This window comes from Homarus americanus, unplaced genomic scaffold (assembly GCF_018991925.1).
Source record: "Homarus americanus isolate GMGI-L3 unplaced genomic scaffold, GMGI_Hamer_2.0 scaffold56333, whole genome shotgun sequence".
NCBI lineage: Eukaryota > Metazoa > Arthropoda > Malacostraca > Decapoda > Nephropidae > Homarus > Homarus americanus.
Genome location: NW_024734940.1, coordinates 7,919,138 through 7,938,952, shown reverse-complemented (window position 1 = coordinate 7,938,952; position 19,815 = coordinate 7,919,138). Strand labels below are relative to the sequence as shown.

General features: G+C 39.9%; 1 protein-coding gene across 2 annotated transcripts in view; it reads right to left on the bottom strand.

Annotated features, from left to right (window-relative positions):
* LOC121870603 (complex III assembly factor LYRM7-like) overlaps positions 1–14,856 on the bottom strand; it is a 63,347-nt gene extending 48,491 nt beyond the window's left edge. The window contains exon 1 of one of the 2 annotated variants that reach the window (XR_006089733.1): positions 14,723–14,856. Coding sequence is in view for 1 of the 2 variants with exons in the window: in XM_042372436.1 (XP_042228370.1) it covers positions 14,723–14,746 (24 nt within the window). In the remaining variant the exon portion in view is untranslated. The remainder of the gene's footprint in view (positions 1–14,722) is intronic. The other variant, XM_042372436.1, reaches the window with a different exon arrangement.
* Positions 14,857–19,815: the final 4,959 nt, after the last annotated feature.

Sequence of the window (19,815 nt, the reverse complement as noted above, 5' to 3'; positions counted from 1 at the left end):
ATAAATAAGTTGAGCTTGAAGAGGCTATAAATAAGTTGAGTTTGCAGAGGCCTTAAATAAGTTGAGCTTGCACAGGCCATAAATAAGTTGAGCTTGAAGAGGCAATAAATAAGTTGAGCTTGCAGAGGCCATAAATAAGTTGAGTTTGCAGAGGCCATAAATAAGTTGAGCTTGCACAGGCCATAAATAAGTTGAGCTTGAAGAGGCAATAAATAAGTTGAGCTTGCAGAGGCCATAAATAAGTTGAGCTTGCAGAGGCTATAAATAAGTTGAGCTTGGAGAGGCCATAAATAAGTTGAGCTTGCAGAGGCCATAAATAAGTTGAGCTTGCAGAGGCCATAAATAAGTTGAGCTTGGAGAGGCCATACATAAGTTGAGTGGAACAAAGTGTTATTATTATTTTTTTTTTCTGAATTCTATTTATTTACAGTACTTACTTTTCCCTATGGTCAACCTCCCCCCACACTGAGGGTAGGTAGAGAGGGGAGGATGAGGGGATACTGAGAGAGAGGATGACTGGGGAATAGGGACAAGATAACTGAGACAATAGGGGAAATCGGTGATATCTGTGTTGTCAGTCAGGACTCGATGTATCACTGCATAACACCAAAGACATGTATGACAATGTTTTTACTCAACACCAAGAGGGGGGGAATTTATAACACTTCAAAACAATAAACCTATTTTCCTAGTTAGCTTACAGGGGTCACAGGAATCACAATACATTTCGTGAAACAGATGAAACCTTAAGGGTACTCATTTAAGATATATCATCATGCTGACCTGCCGACCACACACACACACACGCCTACACTGAACCAATTCTAACCAGACTGTTTGAAAACAGAGACGGCCTGCATGGCGCCACATCTTCATGACGTCACGTCTTAAAGCTCTCCTTATTGGTTCAGGCCTAAGGCATTCACGCTAACAGGTCACTGCGATTGGCTCATGCTTGGTGGGAAATACTCAAGCTTTTTTCTTTTTTCGGGGGTGGGACTTTCACCCTAAATTTATGACTGTTACATGAGCTTGTAGAGGCCATTAAGAAATTGAGCTTGGACAGGGCACAAATAAGGTCAGGTGCACATTTCTTGAGGATGATAGATGAGATACCATCAGATTCAAGAGCTGTTAGGGAGCTTTGTTTGGATCTAGATTAGAATCCGCATAAAATACTGAAAAAGGATCCAATAGGACTGATGGCACATTAACACTTGAATGACAGCTAAGGGTTTCCTACTCCACCTCCATGCGTGCAAAAAATAGAATGCAAGGAGCATGAAATGTCCACTGATGATGGCCACTGACAGTGGCTGCCATTTAAGGGTTAAGTACAGCATGGACACAGGGCACTCTATACCTAACAGAACTAAGCCTTTAGTACTGGAAGACTGTACAGTACTGTACTGTACTGTACAGGGGGTCCCCGACTTACTAACGTCCGACTTACGAACACCCGCTGATATTAACGGGGTTAAACTTGAAATTTACTGTACAGTACAGTATTTTATTTACCTGATGACTTTATTTTCGCTTTCATTTACTGTACTGTATTTGGTCATTCTATTTCTTTTTTTCTCTTAAATTAAGTGATTTTAGATGTACAGGAAGTCCCCATTGAACATTTATCCTTTGAAAAAATCCTCACTATATCAAAAGCAAGTTTTTACTACCCATTTGCCGGTTAATGAAGGAATGTTCTACTACAGGTTGACAATCCCTTTTCTGAAATCCTTGGGGCCAGATGCATTTGGGAATGGTTAGATTAGTTTTGTTTTTTGGTTTTTGTTTTGTTTTGTTTTTTACAGGGATCAGCCCACCCAGGCACAGGTCATTGACCCATATTGAGGCCTGGGGGGCTAAAATATTATTATAATAATAATAATAATAATAATAATAATAATAATAATAATAATTCTAGGTTGTGTTTCTCACTTTTGATCTTTTTTTCATTCTTGAATTTCTTTATTATAATTATTTTTTTATTTTTACAGTATTATTTTTATTACAGTGATCCCTCGGTTAACAAGCGCCTCGGTTAACGAGATTTCGGTTAACGAATTCCCTTTCATAAGATTCTTCACTTCGGTTAATGAGCAAACCCTCGGTAAACGAATTCCTTACGAATTTTTCTCAACATGTTTTCGCCAGCATTTAGCTGCCCACCAGCTGTAGTATTAGTCCGCCAATACAGTAATCGGTTTTAGGGCTTAAATTCCTTACCATTTTAGTAAATATCAAGAAGGTTGTACTATTCAATAATTTTAAAAGTTTTATATTAATTTTTTTAGTCATTTTAACAATTATTGAACATAATTGAAGTACAGGAAACTAGTTTTTTGTGCGCCAAATAGCCACTCAACACACCAAGCTTGGCGTCAGTTTGCTTACCAGTTCAGAGGAAGGAACATCTTGTTTGAGACTCTTCAACATAAATGTTTTTTTTTCTGAGTTTCCAGTCAAATTATTGGTCATTTTGAAATATATTTTACATAGATAATATATAGCACAGTGCAGTGTTGAGTCAAAGAAAATAATCTCGACTTACACTAAGTGAACTAAAATTTTATGGGTGAAATGGCGGCATAGTGTGACTTCTCTTCCACCCCAATGCCTTCTCTTCTCCCTAATCCTCCACCCCCATTCTAATTCCCATCATCTTCGTCATCATCATCAACCAGGAGCCTTCTACATGCACACCTCAAAGTAAGTGTACTTTACTGCATTCATTTTAGTTTGTATGTAATTTTCGGTGAGCCGGAACCAATTACGGTACCCAAAAACCCATTGAAACAATGGTTTCGGTTAACGAATTTTTCGGTTAACGAGCAACCTTCTGGAACGAATTGTGCTTGTTAATCGAGGGACCACTGTATTATTATTATTAATTTTAATACGGTAATATTATTTTATTATTATTATTATAATTATTATTTTATTTTTGTGCATTTTTTATATAAATTTTATTTACTATGAATAATTATTATTATTATTATACTGTAATTATTATAATTATTATAATTATTATTATTATAATTATTATTATATTTTTGCCCCCCAGGTCCCGATGTGGGTCAGTGACCTGTGCCCAGGTGAGCTAATCCTGGTGTAAAAAAAATTAAAATAAATAGAAATATTTGGCTCCACAAAAACATTTTCGGTTTTCAGAGGTTTTCGGTTTTCGGATAAGGGGTTGTCAACCTGTATTACGAAGTGTAAGTCACCTACCTTTCTGCTTTCTCACCACCAGCTTCATGATCACCACCATCACCATCGCTACCTCTATTATCATCATAATTTCACCTTCTTTTCTACCTCCCACCCCCTGCGTCTCACCGACACTGCCACTCTCACTCATTCTATAACTATCATTCATGATAGTACACTATTGTACAATATTGTACTGTACATTGTTTATTTGTTATTCTCACTCCATAATTTAAAATTTATGTAACATAATGTAGAAGGAATATGATGTTATTCATTTATATTTACACTCAATTTTGTGGGTAGACATCAGCTGTTAAATTGTCTGGCAGTCCTGCAACCAGTGTTACCAAACAAACCGACTGACACATCATCTCCTCATCACTTACCCATCTTTCTTCCTCCCTCCCTCCCACCCACTGCATCTCACCGAGACTCTGCCTCTCTCTCATTCTGCTATGACTGTCATTCCCACAACCAACAACTCTGTTTATGTTTTACATGTTTTATTGTTTTTATCTTCAGTATTTTGATGTGTTGAAATTATTTTGTCACAGAGCTTAGTAATGTACAGTACATTAAAATATCACAGAGCTTAGTACAGGAACACCCCCCCCCCCCTTATTACATAAATTTATATGGGAAAAATGGTTTCAATGAATGCAATTCACCTAACGAAAGCATTTTAGTGGAACCTAACCCTTTCGTTCACTGGAGACTTACTGTATATTTGGACTTGGGCTATAATATAGTAGGATCTTAAACATTGTTCTGTAAGTACGGTATGCACATAGCAAGTGTTCCGACTTATGTACATTTCTGACTTAAGAAAACTACAAAATGCAGGTATCACTTGCTCAGATTGCACTCCATATCCCCCTCACCCTCTCCCTACCAGGCGAAGGTGTGAGCTGTGACTTTTTTTTTTAATGTCGTAATTTCAGGTACCGTTGACGAGGTGACAGCTCACAGACAGTTACACCAAGCAAAGTTTTCTTGGTATCAAAATGTTGCCCTCACTATGTAGTTTTCATATGTGAGTATATTATTTGTTAGTTTAAAGTGTAAGTACAGTAATAAATATGATTCAATATTCAAAATCAATTTTTTTCCCAAAATTTTCAAATGTTACAAAATTTTCTCTGGCAGGAGCATACCAGAGTACATAGAGTGATATAACTAGTGAAAATATTAGAAACAATCTGAGGTGCTTGATATAATCTATATATGTGTACATGAAAATATGACTTGAATGGAGGTACATACAGGTATCCCTTACTATACGAATGAGTTAGGTCCCTGAAAAACCATTCGTTAAGTGAATTTCCGTATACAGTAGTGAATAAAAGAACATATGGAAAAATAAGATTCGGTTCCCCAATGACATGACTACCTAACATGCAAATAACATGTCCAAAATTTTGGTGCAATTCTATAAGCACTTTCAGGTGCTAACCATCTCCTTCTCCAATACCCTGAAATAATATAAATTTCCAAAAAAAATGCTATACCCCAATATCCACATCAATACAGAGTTGTGTGCTTGGTCACTACTGAATATTTACCAATTTTTCTTTAACAGACATTTATCATTAGGTACCTTGTTGTTAACCTGGGCCCAATCTTTTGGTGTTATTGAAACTTTTCCTACCTACATTTTGAAACACTTAGAATAAAAAAAGGCACAGGATACAAGAACGGCTGCTATATGCGAAACTTTGATGTCTATTAGTACAACAACCTAATGTGCATATGTGGTGGGCAGACTATATAATGATACAGGTCCACCACCGATTTTCCGGCACCCTTGGTTCTAAAGCCTTGCCGGTTATCCGATTTACCGGACCAACAAGGTCAGGTAATAATAAATCAACAATACACCTCTGACCCACTAATGATACACCTCCCATATCTCTAAAGCACCATGGACTGCTAGAAACTTAAATTAAACAAATATTAAATGTAAATTAAATGTGAAAAAGAAATTAATTTTGAGTAACATTACTGTACACACTTTGTACTCAAAGGTTCTGTACAGTCGACCCTCGTTAATTCGGACCCCTTTAATCCGGATTTCGGATAAATCGGACGAAATCTGAACTGTCCATATCAAATTTCTGGTTCTGGGATTGTCCCAGTTGCAATTGGGGTTGCAATTTCAAATTCTGTGTCATTACTAAGAAATAAAGAAGTCACTGGTGTACTGCACTCTAAGATTAAGAGAAAACGGACGACTCAGGCGTCCTGAAGTGAGAGAAAACGGACTTCTTTGACGGGGCACTCAAATAAAGAGAGACATAGCTACATGTTTTGTGGACTACCCACTTTACAGTATCCTTTTCACCACTTTGTAATAAACCTCGACATGCCGATGTGTTTCTGATAATTACCATAACATTATATATTTATATATTTAGCGGTTGTACAAACGCAAGGCCTCACACATACCATTCAGACTGACAGACTTGACAAGTTTTACCAACCATAAAGACAGTTGAAGCTTTAAACATCACTCACAATGGATCTTGAATATTCCAACTGTAATCAGACATACCTAAGTTGCCTCAACAATTGCAACCCCAGTTGCAATTTCAAATTCTGTGTCATTACTAAGATATACAGAAGTCACTGGTGTACTGCACTCTAAGATTATGAGAAAACGGACGACTCAGGCATCCTGAAGTGAGAGAAAATGGACTCCTATGACGGGGCACTCAAATAAACATACACATAGCTGTATAATGCAATATTATGCAATATTAACCCCTAACGGACACCCTTCCCCCCCCATTAGTCCGTTTTGACGAGGGTCGACTGTACTACACTAGACTAAAAATTTTATCTCTTGTGCAAACTACTGTATGTGATGTTATACTCAAATTAATCACTATCGTACAAGGATTCCAGCAATGAAATTTATATTCTACTAAGACTAGCCAGCTACATTATATAAGATAAAAATTTTAAGCCTAAACTGCCTTCACCCTGGCTGTGAGGAAGGGGAGGGTGTCATTCGCAAATAACCGAAAGAACCGTGAAGTAAAAATCCGCGAACTTGGGGGGCATACTGTACTATAAATACATAGTGCAAGAACAGCAATACCACCAGAAGGAGTTGTTCAATTTTGTTGATTTTTTCACAGATGTTCTTATCATTATAATAAGTATTATAAAAGAGGAGACATTTACTAGAACCTAATAGATCATGACCAAACCAACCTAAAAAACCTACCTACCCCCGGTAACCTTACTAAACTTACTAGCTGGGGGGTAACCTTCTGCCATATTAAACAGAAAGTACTGACTGTAATATATGATTTAGGATAGTAGATAGAGAAAAACTAAAGATATTTAAAAAATATTTATAATTAAAATAAAAAGTTGAGTTAATATTGACAAGATACCCAACGCAGCCTAATTTGCTTTGATGGATCTTTTTTTTTTTTTGTATTATTTTAGTTTTGGTCATCCAGGGAATCTTAGGCAGTGTGTTGTAGCTGAATACCCACAGCTACGGTGGATTGGTAGCTGCCTATCAGCTAGTTGTCTACGACAGGATGTCTTTAACTCAACGAGGTTAAAACCAAGGAGTAATTCGCCCTTGTAACTGTACACCCATGAGATGAGCTCTCTAACCTTGCGTTGGAGTCCAACCGACGCTAATAGCACACTTCAGTTGTTGTAATAAACACCAGTGAGTAACCCTGGTATACTAATCTCAGTTATATGTGCAAAGTAGTATTGTTGTACATGATTGGGGATAATTAGCAATAATATAATTGTCCCAGGTTGAGTATGGAAACCATAAATATTGATATTACCAGTAGTTAAGTTTGTTATATGCATTGTGAGTAAACCATCAATGTATACTTCCAACAGAGATCTGGTACATGTTCCATGTTGTTCATTAATATCTGTGCTATTGAAATGTGTGTAAAATAACCATCTTTATTGTCAAAGAATTAATATAACAGTTGTTTAATGTTGTAACAAATAATCAAAGATCTATTTTGTTACTTATAAAGTAAGACCTAGGGGTCCATTCTTGTCTGAGTGTGTTTAAATTGTCATCTCATTCACTTTTGATTTTAATAAATATTGATTTAGTCAACTGTGAGTATCACCGTTTTTTCCCTTCTAAAAATTGCTTCTCAGAAAATAAATGCTGTAACTCACGTGCCACACTACAGGTAGTTCTGCTATAACGCGATAATTGTGTTCTTGTAAAATATCGTGTTATAGAAAATCGCGTAATAGAAATAACAGGGCTTATGAAGAAAATAGGGTTAGGTGCAGATTACTCGAAATCGACAAAATTTAGGAGTTAGCCTAACACAAAGGATACCACAGTCTAAATAAATGTTACATTCATATCTAATAATGAAATCATACAGTAAATGTAACACTACCTTGAAAAAATATGAATGTAACTTGATGGGGGAGAAGGGTGATTTTGAGGTTGATAACATCGAGCTTCTCTTCAAGTGTTATATCCTTTCTTTTACGATCATCACCGGGAATTCTATCACCAGAACGCTTCTTGGAGATATTCTTCTTTACCATATTCACAATTAATACCACAAAATTGGAGAAATAGTAAGCAAAAATCGCGTTATAGCAAACAAGCGTTCGCGTTATACAAATATCGTTCCTAATTCATAAATCGCGTTAGAGCAAATTCGCGTTATCAAAACACGCGTTATAGCAGAACTCACTGTACCTGACATTTTTAATGATATCAGTTATCTAATAAAAGCCTGGGTGGTGGCAGTCTACCCGAGTATAATAATTATATTACGTACTAGGTGTTGTTAAAGAATGATATGGTTTTCCCAGGTGAATCTATTGTAGAGAATATAACTAAGCACTGATAAATATTGAAAGAAGTAAGTGGAAAGATAAACAGTAATGACATTGAAACAAGTATAGAAGATATAGAAAAAAAGATAAAGAATATTTAAATAAATAAACATTGAAAGAAATACAAAATAAGTAAGAAAAGTACAATATAGAAATAAAGTAATAAGCATAGTATAGATATAAGGACTTCGAAAAATATAGTAACTTAGAAAACATAAACAAAGAAAGTAAAAAAAAGTGATACAGTAAGTCCTCGCTTAACGTCGGGGTTACGTTCCTAAAAATGCGATGTTATACGAAACAACGGGAGTTACGTTGCTGAGCCTCCCTTTGCCCCATGAAATACATTACATATACAGAAAATCATTGCCATTTCTATAGAAAATAGTGCATACATATACAACTAATAAGTTTGTATTGGTACTCACCGATGGGCAGAGGTGGTAGAGCGAGTGTGTGGTGGGTAGTGAAGCAGAGGAGGCAGATGGCAGGTGGGGAGGAGTATGGTGGGAGCCGAGGAGGAGGGTGGGAACGGAGGAGACTCTGTGCCAAGCCGAGAGAGCGTAGCGGGGCCAGACGAGAGCAGGTGATGTGGCGTAGAAAGTAGTCCGTGACGACGCAAAAAGACGTAGTATTCGATCACCGGGACGTTTAACGAATTTTTGGTCTCTAAAGTTTAGCGACATAGTACCGAAACAACACTAAGTGGCACGATGTTAAGCGCAGACTTACTGTATAGAAGTGGTAATATACAGGGTATAATATAACAGAAAAGAAAACAGAGGAAAAACAAACAAAAATGTATATAAAAGAAAAAATATCTCCTCTTACACACATTATTAAAAGTCAAAGAAAGAAATAGAAAGAAAAATAATAACAAAACCTTAGTGTTTCCCCCTTACATGGAAACACAAAAGAAGGCAGAGCATTTCACAGTTTAGCTGTGTGAGAAAAGAAGGATGTACATGTACTATAATGGGTTATTCCAGTGTGACCAACATCCACAGAGAAACAGTGGGCACCGCAGGCAAGACATGTGTTACGAGCCCAGGGCCTTGCCGGCGGTACACAGGATGCCAAATCCACCGAACATTGCCCGTTAAAGTACCTGTAAAAGAGAGAGAGTGAAGTAACATTGCGGCAAAGAGAAAGGGAAGAAAGATTATCAACTAACGGAGGAGTTAATAAGACGAAATGCCTTTGACTCCACCCTATCTAACAATTGGACAGAAGAAGAGCTACCCCAGATATGAGAGCAGTACTCCAAATTAGGACGAATGAATCCCTTATATACTTGAAGCAACTGCTCAGGAGTGAAGTAGCTATGGCATCTGTACAGCATTCCCAGTTTGGGAGGCAGCTTTAGCAATGTTGAGGATGTGTGGCTTCCATGACATATCAGAGGAAATGGTGAGGCCTTGCATATCTATTTTAGAATTTGACAGAAAGATTGCATCCTGAAATGTGATTGGTGGGAGATCATCTAATTTGAAAAGTGTAATTGGTAAACACTGAGTTTTATTACTATTGAATTTAACCAAGGTTTTACCTCCCCATTCGGAGATGCTGCACAGATCCGCATTGATAGATGTAATAATATCAGTTCTAGAAACAGATCTAGTTTGAGAGTTGAGGGGAAGGGGAAAATGTGAAGAAGAGTGAAGAGTAGAATCATCAGAGTAAGAATGGATAGAATTAGTCATAGTGTGAAGTAAATTATTGATAAAAAGAAGAAAGAGAGTAGGTGAAAGAATAGAGCCCTGTGGAACACCACTATTGGTAGAGAAAGAGCGAAAGATCAAACCCTCAACAACAACTGCCATGGATCGGTTTTCAAGGAAGCTAGAAATTAGAGAACAAAGTGGGGGAGAGAAACCATAAGAGGGAAGTTTAGAAAGCAAAGACTTGTGCCATACCCTGTCAAATGCTTTGGAGATGACAAAGGCCACGACCAAAGTTTCCTCATAATCCCTAAGAGAGGATCACCAAAGATGGGTGCAGTAGGAGAGCAGATCACCAGTAGATCTCGCCTGGCGAAAGCCATACTGGTGATCCGACATAAGAGAATGGTGTTCAAGGTGATGGAGAAAATTAATTTAAGATAATTTCGAAAATCTTCTTGGGGATGGGCTGAACCAAGGCATGCTTCCAAGAAGAAGGGAAAGTTTGGGTTTTGAGGCAAAGGCGAAAGAGGCGAGCAAGCACAGGGGCTAGAACTTCAGCACACTCCCTCAGAACACGAGGGGGTATTCCATCCGGTCTATGCGCCTTACTCACATCCAACCTGGATAACACACCAGCAACCCTACAAGTGGATATTATAGGAAAGTACATAGGTTCAGTAGGAGGAGTAGGAGGGATTGAGTTGGAATCATCTAAGGTGGAGTTAGAGGGGTATAAGGTGCCAAAGAGTTTGGATTTATCAGGAGGAGAATAGGTTAGATTTAATATAAAAATAACCACTTTTTAACACATTTGCACAAACTATAACGGTGTCCACTATAAAACACAGTGAAATTGCGGCATTTTATAATTGTTTTCTATGAAAAATCGTCCGTAGGTCAATCATCAATAATTACCAATGATTTACTATGATGATACGAACAGCTGTGGAAAAAATTAACAAAATCGAACAACTCCTTCTGGTGGTAGAGCTGTTTTCATAAATTACCATAAGAAGTTGTCACCTCTTAAATATTATAAATACTATAATTAGAAGAACACAGGTGGAAAATTTATGTAATCATTGACGACTAACCTGCCAGTGATTTTGCATAGCAAACGATTAAAAAAAAAGTCACAATTCCAATGTGTTTTATAGAGGACACTGAAGTGGTTTGTGGAATTTTTTTTAAGAATATAACCCAAGCTAACCTAACCTAACTTAGCCTCACCTTAACCTAACCTAACCTTAACATAAAACCTAGCATAACTTAACACCTGCCGCATTACTGCCAAGAAGACAAAGTAGTGCACATCTTAGGCGCCTAAATAAGTATCTACCAAATGAAGCATTTGCACAAGAAATGTTTATCATATCAATACTCATTGATGAAAAAATAGTAAGAAAATAAACACCAAAACAAATAACTTGTTGGTGGGTTAGTCGTTAGTATTAACCAGAAATTAACTTGCTGTTCTCAGAAATTAACCTTTTTTCGGTATTATTTTTATTATTATCACTTTGGTCATCCAGCAAATTTTAAGATTTTAAGTTTTGGAATCAGTAGTTTAGACAATTTTAAGACTCATTTCTTCTGCAAAAGATTACTTCCGAGATTATTACAATAAATTGCTGGAAAATCGTAGTATTTTTTCTAAGTTAATGTTTATGTTATCACTATTCCAAATAGCTCCTGTGTGTTCGTTTGTTGGTTACTATGCTACAGTATGCTTGCGCTAGAGTCTGACGCATGCGCAGTTGTTCTTTGGACGTTGAATGGTGGGTATGATTTTGGACCAACCAATCACAGCTCAGTATAGGCCCCTGCTGCCACCTACTTGAATATGATTTGATTTCCAAGATGTCTCCCTTGTGATTTCAATTACTGTACTTCAAACCATCGACAGATTTCACATAAATTATTACGGTAAAGAAGGAGGTCAATTGAGAATAGTAGCCAGGTTTCGGTTAGGACAGTTAGCACCAGAAACGAAGGTCAGATTCGTTCAAATCACAGCAAGGACCAAAGGAAAAACATATTTTTTATGGAAAAATCGAAACCTGGCTACTATCATAAATTGACCAAGACGGAAAACTGTAGAAATTTCTACACAAACATGGTGTTCTACCTACGGAGGTTACTTGCGTGAAGTGTAACCATCCCTGCAGTTACCAAGCTGAAAAACACTTTTGGTACTGTGGGAAAAGAACGGTTATTCCCATGTCTAGCAAGAGGAAGAAGTGCAATTCTACAGTGTCACACTACAAAAGAACATTTCTCTATGGTGCACATCTGGAGCCATGGAAACTGATCTTATTTGTTAATCATTGGCTCCACAAGGTCTGGGACCCTAACTCAAGAGTCTAATTAAGGTAAGCACGCAAGTGAATAGGTTAGATTTAGGATTAGGTTGAGGGCTAGATTAGGTTTAGGGTTGGGTTAGGTTAGGTTTAGGGTTGGGTTAGGTTAGGTTTAGGGTTGGGTTAGGTTAGGGTTGGGTTAGGTTAGGGTTGGGTTAGGTTTAGGGTTAGGTTAGGTTTAGAATGATTCTGACCTTCATTTCTATCACAAATTACTACTTTTTGTGATTTTCCCCCACCAAAAAACTGATTCCCATTGGGGTTACCCCATTACCGTTGGAGGTAAATATTCGTCCATTGGCTGTCTTCAGGTTTTGGTATGAGAACAGGTTTTTTTTTAATTTTTCAGTGTGTTTAACTCAAATCTGGATAATATTGCAATTTACAGCACCCACACAATTCTGGAAATTCACTACACTTAATCGATAGAACTATTTTTTCTATGATCATTCTCTTATATTACACGGCCGTAGCAAATTAATAATAAGGACGTTATTGAAATTTAAAAAGAATAAAATCAGAGCACCTATTGCCCCTACGCAGTTGCTCAAATTGTGTGTGTTCGTACGTTCGCCTACCTCACGCGGATGTGCCGGGGTACCTCAGCCAGTCAAATGTAGAGGGATGCGGCAGCCAATCAAATCCAATAAAAAATCTCAACACTTGATTCAACCAATTAGCTTTCAATATTCAGCGTGGGTGGTAGGATGCGGGACATTTTTAATCAGTTGCAGCATACAGTCATTATGTGCTGGATGTGATTTTGATTATTGAAAGTTTATTGTATTATTTCATTCTAAAAATAAGTTAACTTTAGAGAACAGAGGAACCCACGACGCATTCTGGTCCCTGACTCAGACTCAGAGTAAGGCAAGAAATACTGTCACGGCTATTTATATTCTCGTGGAGGATGACCACACGACTCTAGGGTTATTACATCGCATTTGGGGGTCCGTGGCTAGGGTCACTGGGGGTACGGGGGTGGAGCCCTGGCTAGGGGGTTGGGTAAGGTTTAGTTTGGTTATATGGTATAAGTTAGCAAGAACAGAGTACCGGGAATTCAGAACAAGCAATCGATAGAACTATTATGAGGGGGGGGGGCTAAATTCAAAACGAGTGATTTCCGATAAAAACAAATGTCAAATTTGAGCCAATTGCATCAAAACCCATCAGAAAAAAAAACTTTTTATCAGATTCTTTGGTTGCTGTAATCTGCAATTTTCCCAAATCTGACATTCATTCTTTTGCAAATTAGCTTTTTTGCAAAAAATTAACATTTTCATTTTTAACAGAAACTGCTAATTTGCACAAAAATGGAGGTCAAATTTGAGTAAAACACACCAAAAATACCCAAAAACCTATTCTCATACCAAAGGAACCAACCAACCTAACTAACCTAACCTACAAGTTGGAAGAAGTAAGGAGGGGACAAGTGAGGAGTATAACCTCAGGTAAACATGGCGGGAACCTGCGGACAGCCAATGGACGCATATTAACCTCGTTGGATAAGTGGGTACCAGCTAAAAAAAGTTGTGAGTTGCAATAGAAATGAAGGTCAGAATCATTCAAAACACCCATAGAAAAAAACCAATTTCAACTTTCAAATAGGTGGATGACCAAAACGATAATTTTACTCTTTTTTCGGTATTATTTTACTTCCGGGCATAACGTTCCCGAAAGCTATAAACTACTGAAACATTTAGATCTCACTATTCTGAGCATTTTGAACCCCATATATACATGGCAGAAATGGATAATAGTGACACAATTGAATTGATTTTCAGTAGTTTTCAGTCTTCGTCTCTGAAGTGATGTTATCAGCGCATCACTCATGCACAATGTTGATTGACGTCATCCAGTCGTGACCAATGAGGTATCAATATCACGCGAATTTTTTTCGACCAATCACATTTGATTTTTTTCAAAGGAAGCATCCTGGGTACGATTTTAATTTCATTGAAATAGTTTCACAATGGCCGTGGTGGAGGTTGGTTGTTGTTTGTGCTCCTACGATCATTTTGTTTATTGTCAAGTTTTACGAGAAAGGCGATTAATTTATCCAATTCTTACGTATCCCTGGTCCTTCCACCTCTAACTAAGGTATTGTACTTTTGGACATGGTGAGCCCCAAAGTTTTTAACAACTGAAACATTTAGGTTAGTTTAAGCTAGGCCTACCGGGGCGCTAGGGATCAGGTTAGGCCTAACGGAGGCCAGAGGGCAGAGCCCCTGGCTAGGAGTTAGGTTAGGTTTTGTTAGGTCAGATGACTCGTTTTCGTTTTCTCACTCACCCAAAAACCCGATTTCGCAAGCTCTCCCCCATTATTATTAGGTAAAGGAGTGGACAAAACTATTAATTTCTGCCAAAATTTAAGGTCAGATTCGTTTAAAACACACCAAATTACAGTGGAAAACATGTCGGTCAACCCCTAGGGACTCATGTCCTAAAGTAAAAATTTACCCTTTTTTCTTACCCTTATTTAGAAACACTCAAAAGTGCAATAAGACAGAAAACATCATTGTACCATCACTTAATTAGGTGACAGGTTTCCCCACTCAGACTTAAGATTTATTTAGTTTATCTATTGTCATCTAGACTCAACAGCATCAAAATCAACTTAGTTTCTACCTTTCTCTTCAGCTCCTGGTTCATGGTGTCTTCCACAGTGTTTCCCTAATAAATATATACAACTAACTAATCCGGATTCTTCATCTTGGCACTAAGTAATAGCTTAAAGAACAGTCTCACTGGTCCCAGGTTGCTAATCTGTCTTTCTGCCACATTTACACACAATTGCAGGGTCTCAATTGTCTCTCTTTCTATTGACAACACAACATATATAACAGTACTCACTCTTGATCTGTTCGATTCTTTCTCTTCTTTTATTCTATGGTGTCAGTTGACAATAATACTGAGGCGGCGGGGCCTTCTCGGGTAGGTCACAAGAACGGCAGAATCGACCCAGAGGAATGTGAGTTCAGTATTGCTGGATATGGCTCATTTACGAACCTTTCTCAAGAAACTTGCAAGAGGGGTGTGGTTATCTACGTTAGGCAAGACCTTAGAGCCAGCCAGGCGAGGGTGTAGTAGATTCCTCCCCTACAAACGCTATTTGTCGCCCCCGTGAATTCCCAGTGTATGCCTCGTGGTCTAGGTCAACCAGCGCCGCCTTACATGACGGAGGTCAACTATTAAGCCACGCATACCTCTGCTATATAAGACCTGACCTCGTGGTGACCTACCCCTCTTTCTACCTACACCAACCAGCAAGCAACACCTCCACCCTCGCTCCCGCCGGCGACCATGGCGACCCACAAGCTGGTCCTCCTCTGAGCACCCTCACCAACCAGCTCTCTCTATTCAACGCTTGTAACCATGCTGCCTTCCCAGCACCAAGCTGCATTGTACATCCAATACAACATGTATACAGAGAGCACATTGTGAGTTTCCTTTCTCCATCCCATCCTGAGTGTGAACCAAATAACCCATACCCCACAAATGGTGACCCCCGGAGATTCGCACTCACACAGGATGGAGGAGAAACATCTCGCGAACCCCACAAGGGTACAGGGAGAGGGTGTTTTTGAAGAGTCCAAGTGGTGTATCTACAGATCCCCAAACTGTGGCCCACTAAATCAAAAGAACTTAAGAACCTTAATAAACAACGCGGCGATGCTCAACCCTAGCCACCTCCTTATCATGGGGGACTTTAACTATGGCGACATCGACTGCAGAAACGAGTCCACCCCGAATGACTTGAATAACCCTGCTACTCTTTTTGTAGAAACTCTGAGAGATAATTTTCTGTTCCAACATGTTAGAGACCCGACACATTACAGAGGGGAGCAAACACCCAAGCCACTTGACCTCATCATAACAAATGAGGAGGGTATGGTGGCCAAACTGGAACACCTTGCCCCAGTTGGCACCAGTCACCATATAGTGTTGTCATTCGGATTTAACTGTCACCTAGTTCAGGATAAGGACACGCCAAGGTGCAAATACTACAAGGGAAATTACAATGGGGTGAGGGAAGAGATGAGGGGTATCAACTGGCCTGACTTATTAAGGTACAAGAACGCAGACACTACGCTGAATATCATAACTAGTAAAATGACCCATTTGATCGATAAATATATACCCAAGACCAAACCCAGTGCTTCTAGGAATACGAGGGGATCCCTACACTTGAACCATACGGCGGTCGACAAAATTAAGAAGAAAACCTCCTCCATACAAATGTTTGCCGATGACACCGAGTTATTTCGGGAAATCAAGAACCAAGCGGACTGTGAAGAGCTGCAGAAGGACCTCTGTGGGCTCCAAGAATGATCGAAGAAATGGCTGCTGAGATTCAATGTCACGAAGTGTAAGAGGATGCACCTGGGGCATACCAACGGTAAGGAGGCTTATCATATGTCCCAACGGGATGAAGAAACTGCACTAGTTGAGACTGAATGTGAGATGGACCTAGGTGTGTATGTTGACAATGAGCTGAAGTTCTTGGGCTATTGCGAGAAGAAGGTAAATCAGGCAAATAAATTATTGGGTCTTATAAGAAGGTCGTTCAGATATCTAGACGGTCCGTCCCTCGTAACGATCTACAAGAGTGAAGTGCCTCCCCATCTGGAGTACTGTCACCCCGCCTGGTCCCCAAGATATGCTAGGGACTGTCAGTTGGTTGAAAATGTTCAAAGGAGAGCCACCAGACTGTGGTGCCTGCACTTCGGCACCTCAGCTACCCTGAGAGATTGGAGCGCCTGAACTCAGTCGAGTGTCCTTACTTGGAGCTCGCGGACGTTCACCCCACAAGGGGTCACAGCTCAAGATTGAAGAAGCTGCAAGTCCAGAAAACTGTGAGGGCAAACTTTTTCTGAGTGAGAGCTGTGAACTCTTGGAACAATCTACCAGAAAGTGTTGTGACGGCACTGAGTGTGAGCTCTTTCAAGATCAAACTTGACCAACACTGGAGCGGGTTCAGGTACAATCAGGAGCCAGTGCATGACCAGTACTTGCCAACAGTGTGTAACAGAGACGTGGCTGATCGCCCAAGCGGCTAACGAGCTAATCAGTGGTGAAGAGGATAAAAGTAAAAGTAAAAAAGTGAACGCTTACCACCAACCCCCACTCTTGGACGTGGTCAGTTTCGGAGTGGCGTGCCCCCCGAACTGGGGTCCGCACTTGCTGGGGGAGGATACATCCTAAGCTATCTGGGTGGTGGGTGTCGTGTGATGACCCGGAGAAGGTGGTGAATGTGGTTTGTTTGGGTCTTTCGGGTTAGAGTGGCCGCTGGTGTTGTGTGTTCTTCTTGGAAGTTTCGAATTCTGTTTCGGAGATTTTGTGTGACTTCGCAGTCGAGGAGATAGTGTTCCAGTATACTGCCCGATTCTGGGGTCACTAATTCTAAGGGGATAACTTAACTCTACTCTTAATTTTAAGGTCGCTGCCACCAGCCCCCTGGACAGTATGTAGCTCGTTAGGTAGCAGGCAGAGTAAGCTAGGCAATGGGTTGGGTTTTTCAATGACCAAATCGAGAGTGGGAAGAAGGGTGAAACATCAATGATGACTTAACTAATTTATTCCTTATAAAAACATATTGCATCTAATCACAATTCAAAAAGAGTTGGCCTTCATTAGAAGAACCACTATTATGTTCATTACGCTTCACATCAATAAACATCCTTCATCAAATAACTACTATTATCATCTTCATTCTTCATAACAACCAATGTTACCTCGGTCATTCCTTCTTACCATAACACCCAACACATCAGACTGCACCACATGTTATATCATAGCACCACATCCGGGTACACTCCACACCTACAAGTATGGAACTCCTCGGTATTCTTAGGTACATATAGGCTACCAGGTACCTCGTTCACACTCTACTCTTGCCGAGTAGATGGGATACTTCCCAGGTAATCATACCAGTACTGGTTCCACGCCTGGTATTCTTAGGTCGCTCCACGTGGCGACCGCGAAACTTCAAACACACAATTATGTTCTCCTATCCTAGGTGGTGATATGTAGGGTATCCACAGATTCACAGTGGAGGTGCATAATGGCCATAAGCAGACACACCACACCCGGTGAGTCCTTCACAGTGGTGGTGGCTTGGCCGACGCGTGCGCACCTGTTTTGGTGAGAGAGCTGGCATCACTGAGCAAGACCTGATAAGCTTTTGTCACCATGCATCAGTGCAACTATTACTTCACTTTATAACATCAGGCAAGGTTTTAAGATGTAAAAAAAACTGCTAGATAAGTCTTTTTAGGGCCGAATGGAGCACGATGGAGTTCACTGACCAGTTTTGGTGAGAGACGTGGCGTTACTAAGGTCGGTGCCTCATGTCTCTCACAGTTTCCAATCTTTAATTTTCACTTTGATATTATTTTGGTTCTCACATATACACTTTTCTATCTATTACGACCTTATGCCTTAATATATATCTTAATCCTAAATTACATATTAAAGTAAGGGTCTGGTTTGCTAGTTCCTGGGGAAATTAATTGGGCTGTAGTGGACGTCTCCCCTACAACTGCGTATCGCACACCAGATGCCACCTGCTGCGACTTCCCTAGCAACCAAACTAGCGGCCCAAGGGGGGGGCGGCGTCACCAGATGCCACCGTATCCTAGCAACCGAGCCAAAAGACCGACTACTTCTCGGGTTTTCCCACCATGACTCACAGATGACTCACGGCTGCTGTGTATATAAGCTCTGTCTCTCCATTGAGATTCATTCTGGCCTATCTTTCTGAACACGCAACACCTCCTCCTCCGCTGCTGCCTGGCGGCCCTTGCTTCTCCTCCGCCTGCCTGGCGGTCCTCACTCCCGCCAGCGAGCATGGCGACCCACCAGCTGTCCTTCTCTGAGCTTCCTCACCAACCAGCTCTCATTCTGCTCTCGGTTCCTTTAACACGCAACACCTCCTCCAAGCAAGCTCCTAGCTGTCCCGTTCTCATTCAACCTGGAGGCCAGCAACAGGCAACATCTTCTCTAACGAAGCTCCTGCACATCTACCTCCTTCAACACGCTACTCACCGAACGTGTCTACTGAGCAGCTCCTCACCACACGGCACCTCCAGCACCAGACTGTCTATCATATAACTTATATCATACAAGAAAACCACCTTAGAGTTTCCATCCATCCTGAGTGCTAGACAACATTATTGAATCGGCTGCTTGTCCAATTAACCAGTCCGTTCACACATATTTATATTTGGGTTTTAAGTAACGAAACCCAAACGGTAGTTCCTTTGTTTTATTATAAAAGGTTGTAGATATAATTCCTGAGTGTATATCAACCGTAAGTCTCACTGTCTAGGAGTGAATGAGAAAGGGACGGCGTTTATGTATGATAAACGTTAGGTCACGTCCTTACGATATGAGTTGAGGTGAGCTACTGAAGCTTAGGGGCATCGCAGTGCGTGCTTACAGAAATGCTGAGCTATGGGTCTCGCCCTCTTGGGTAAGTTGCCCGCTCACGTGTCATCTCATGTCTTACTCATAGACAGTGGAAAGTTACAGGGTGGTGAATCTGAATATAATATCAGATGTATTGACCCATTTATATAATACGTTCTGTTGATGAGACAGGGGCCTATTACATCGCTCGGTCACCTACCAGCCGAGCTCCGTGAGGCCTAAATAACTCACAGAGTACAGTACATCCTAGACAACCCTAACCATGTTATAAACAGATATGTAGACACTAA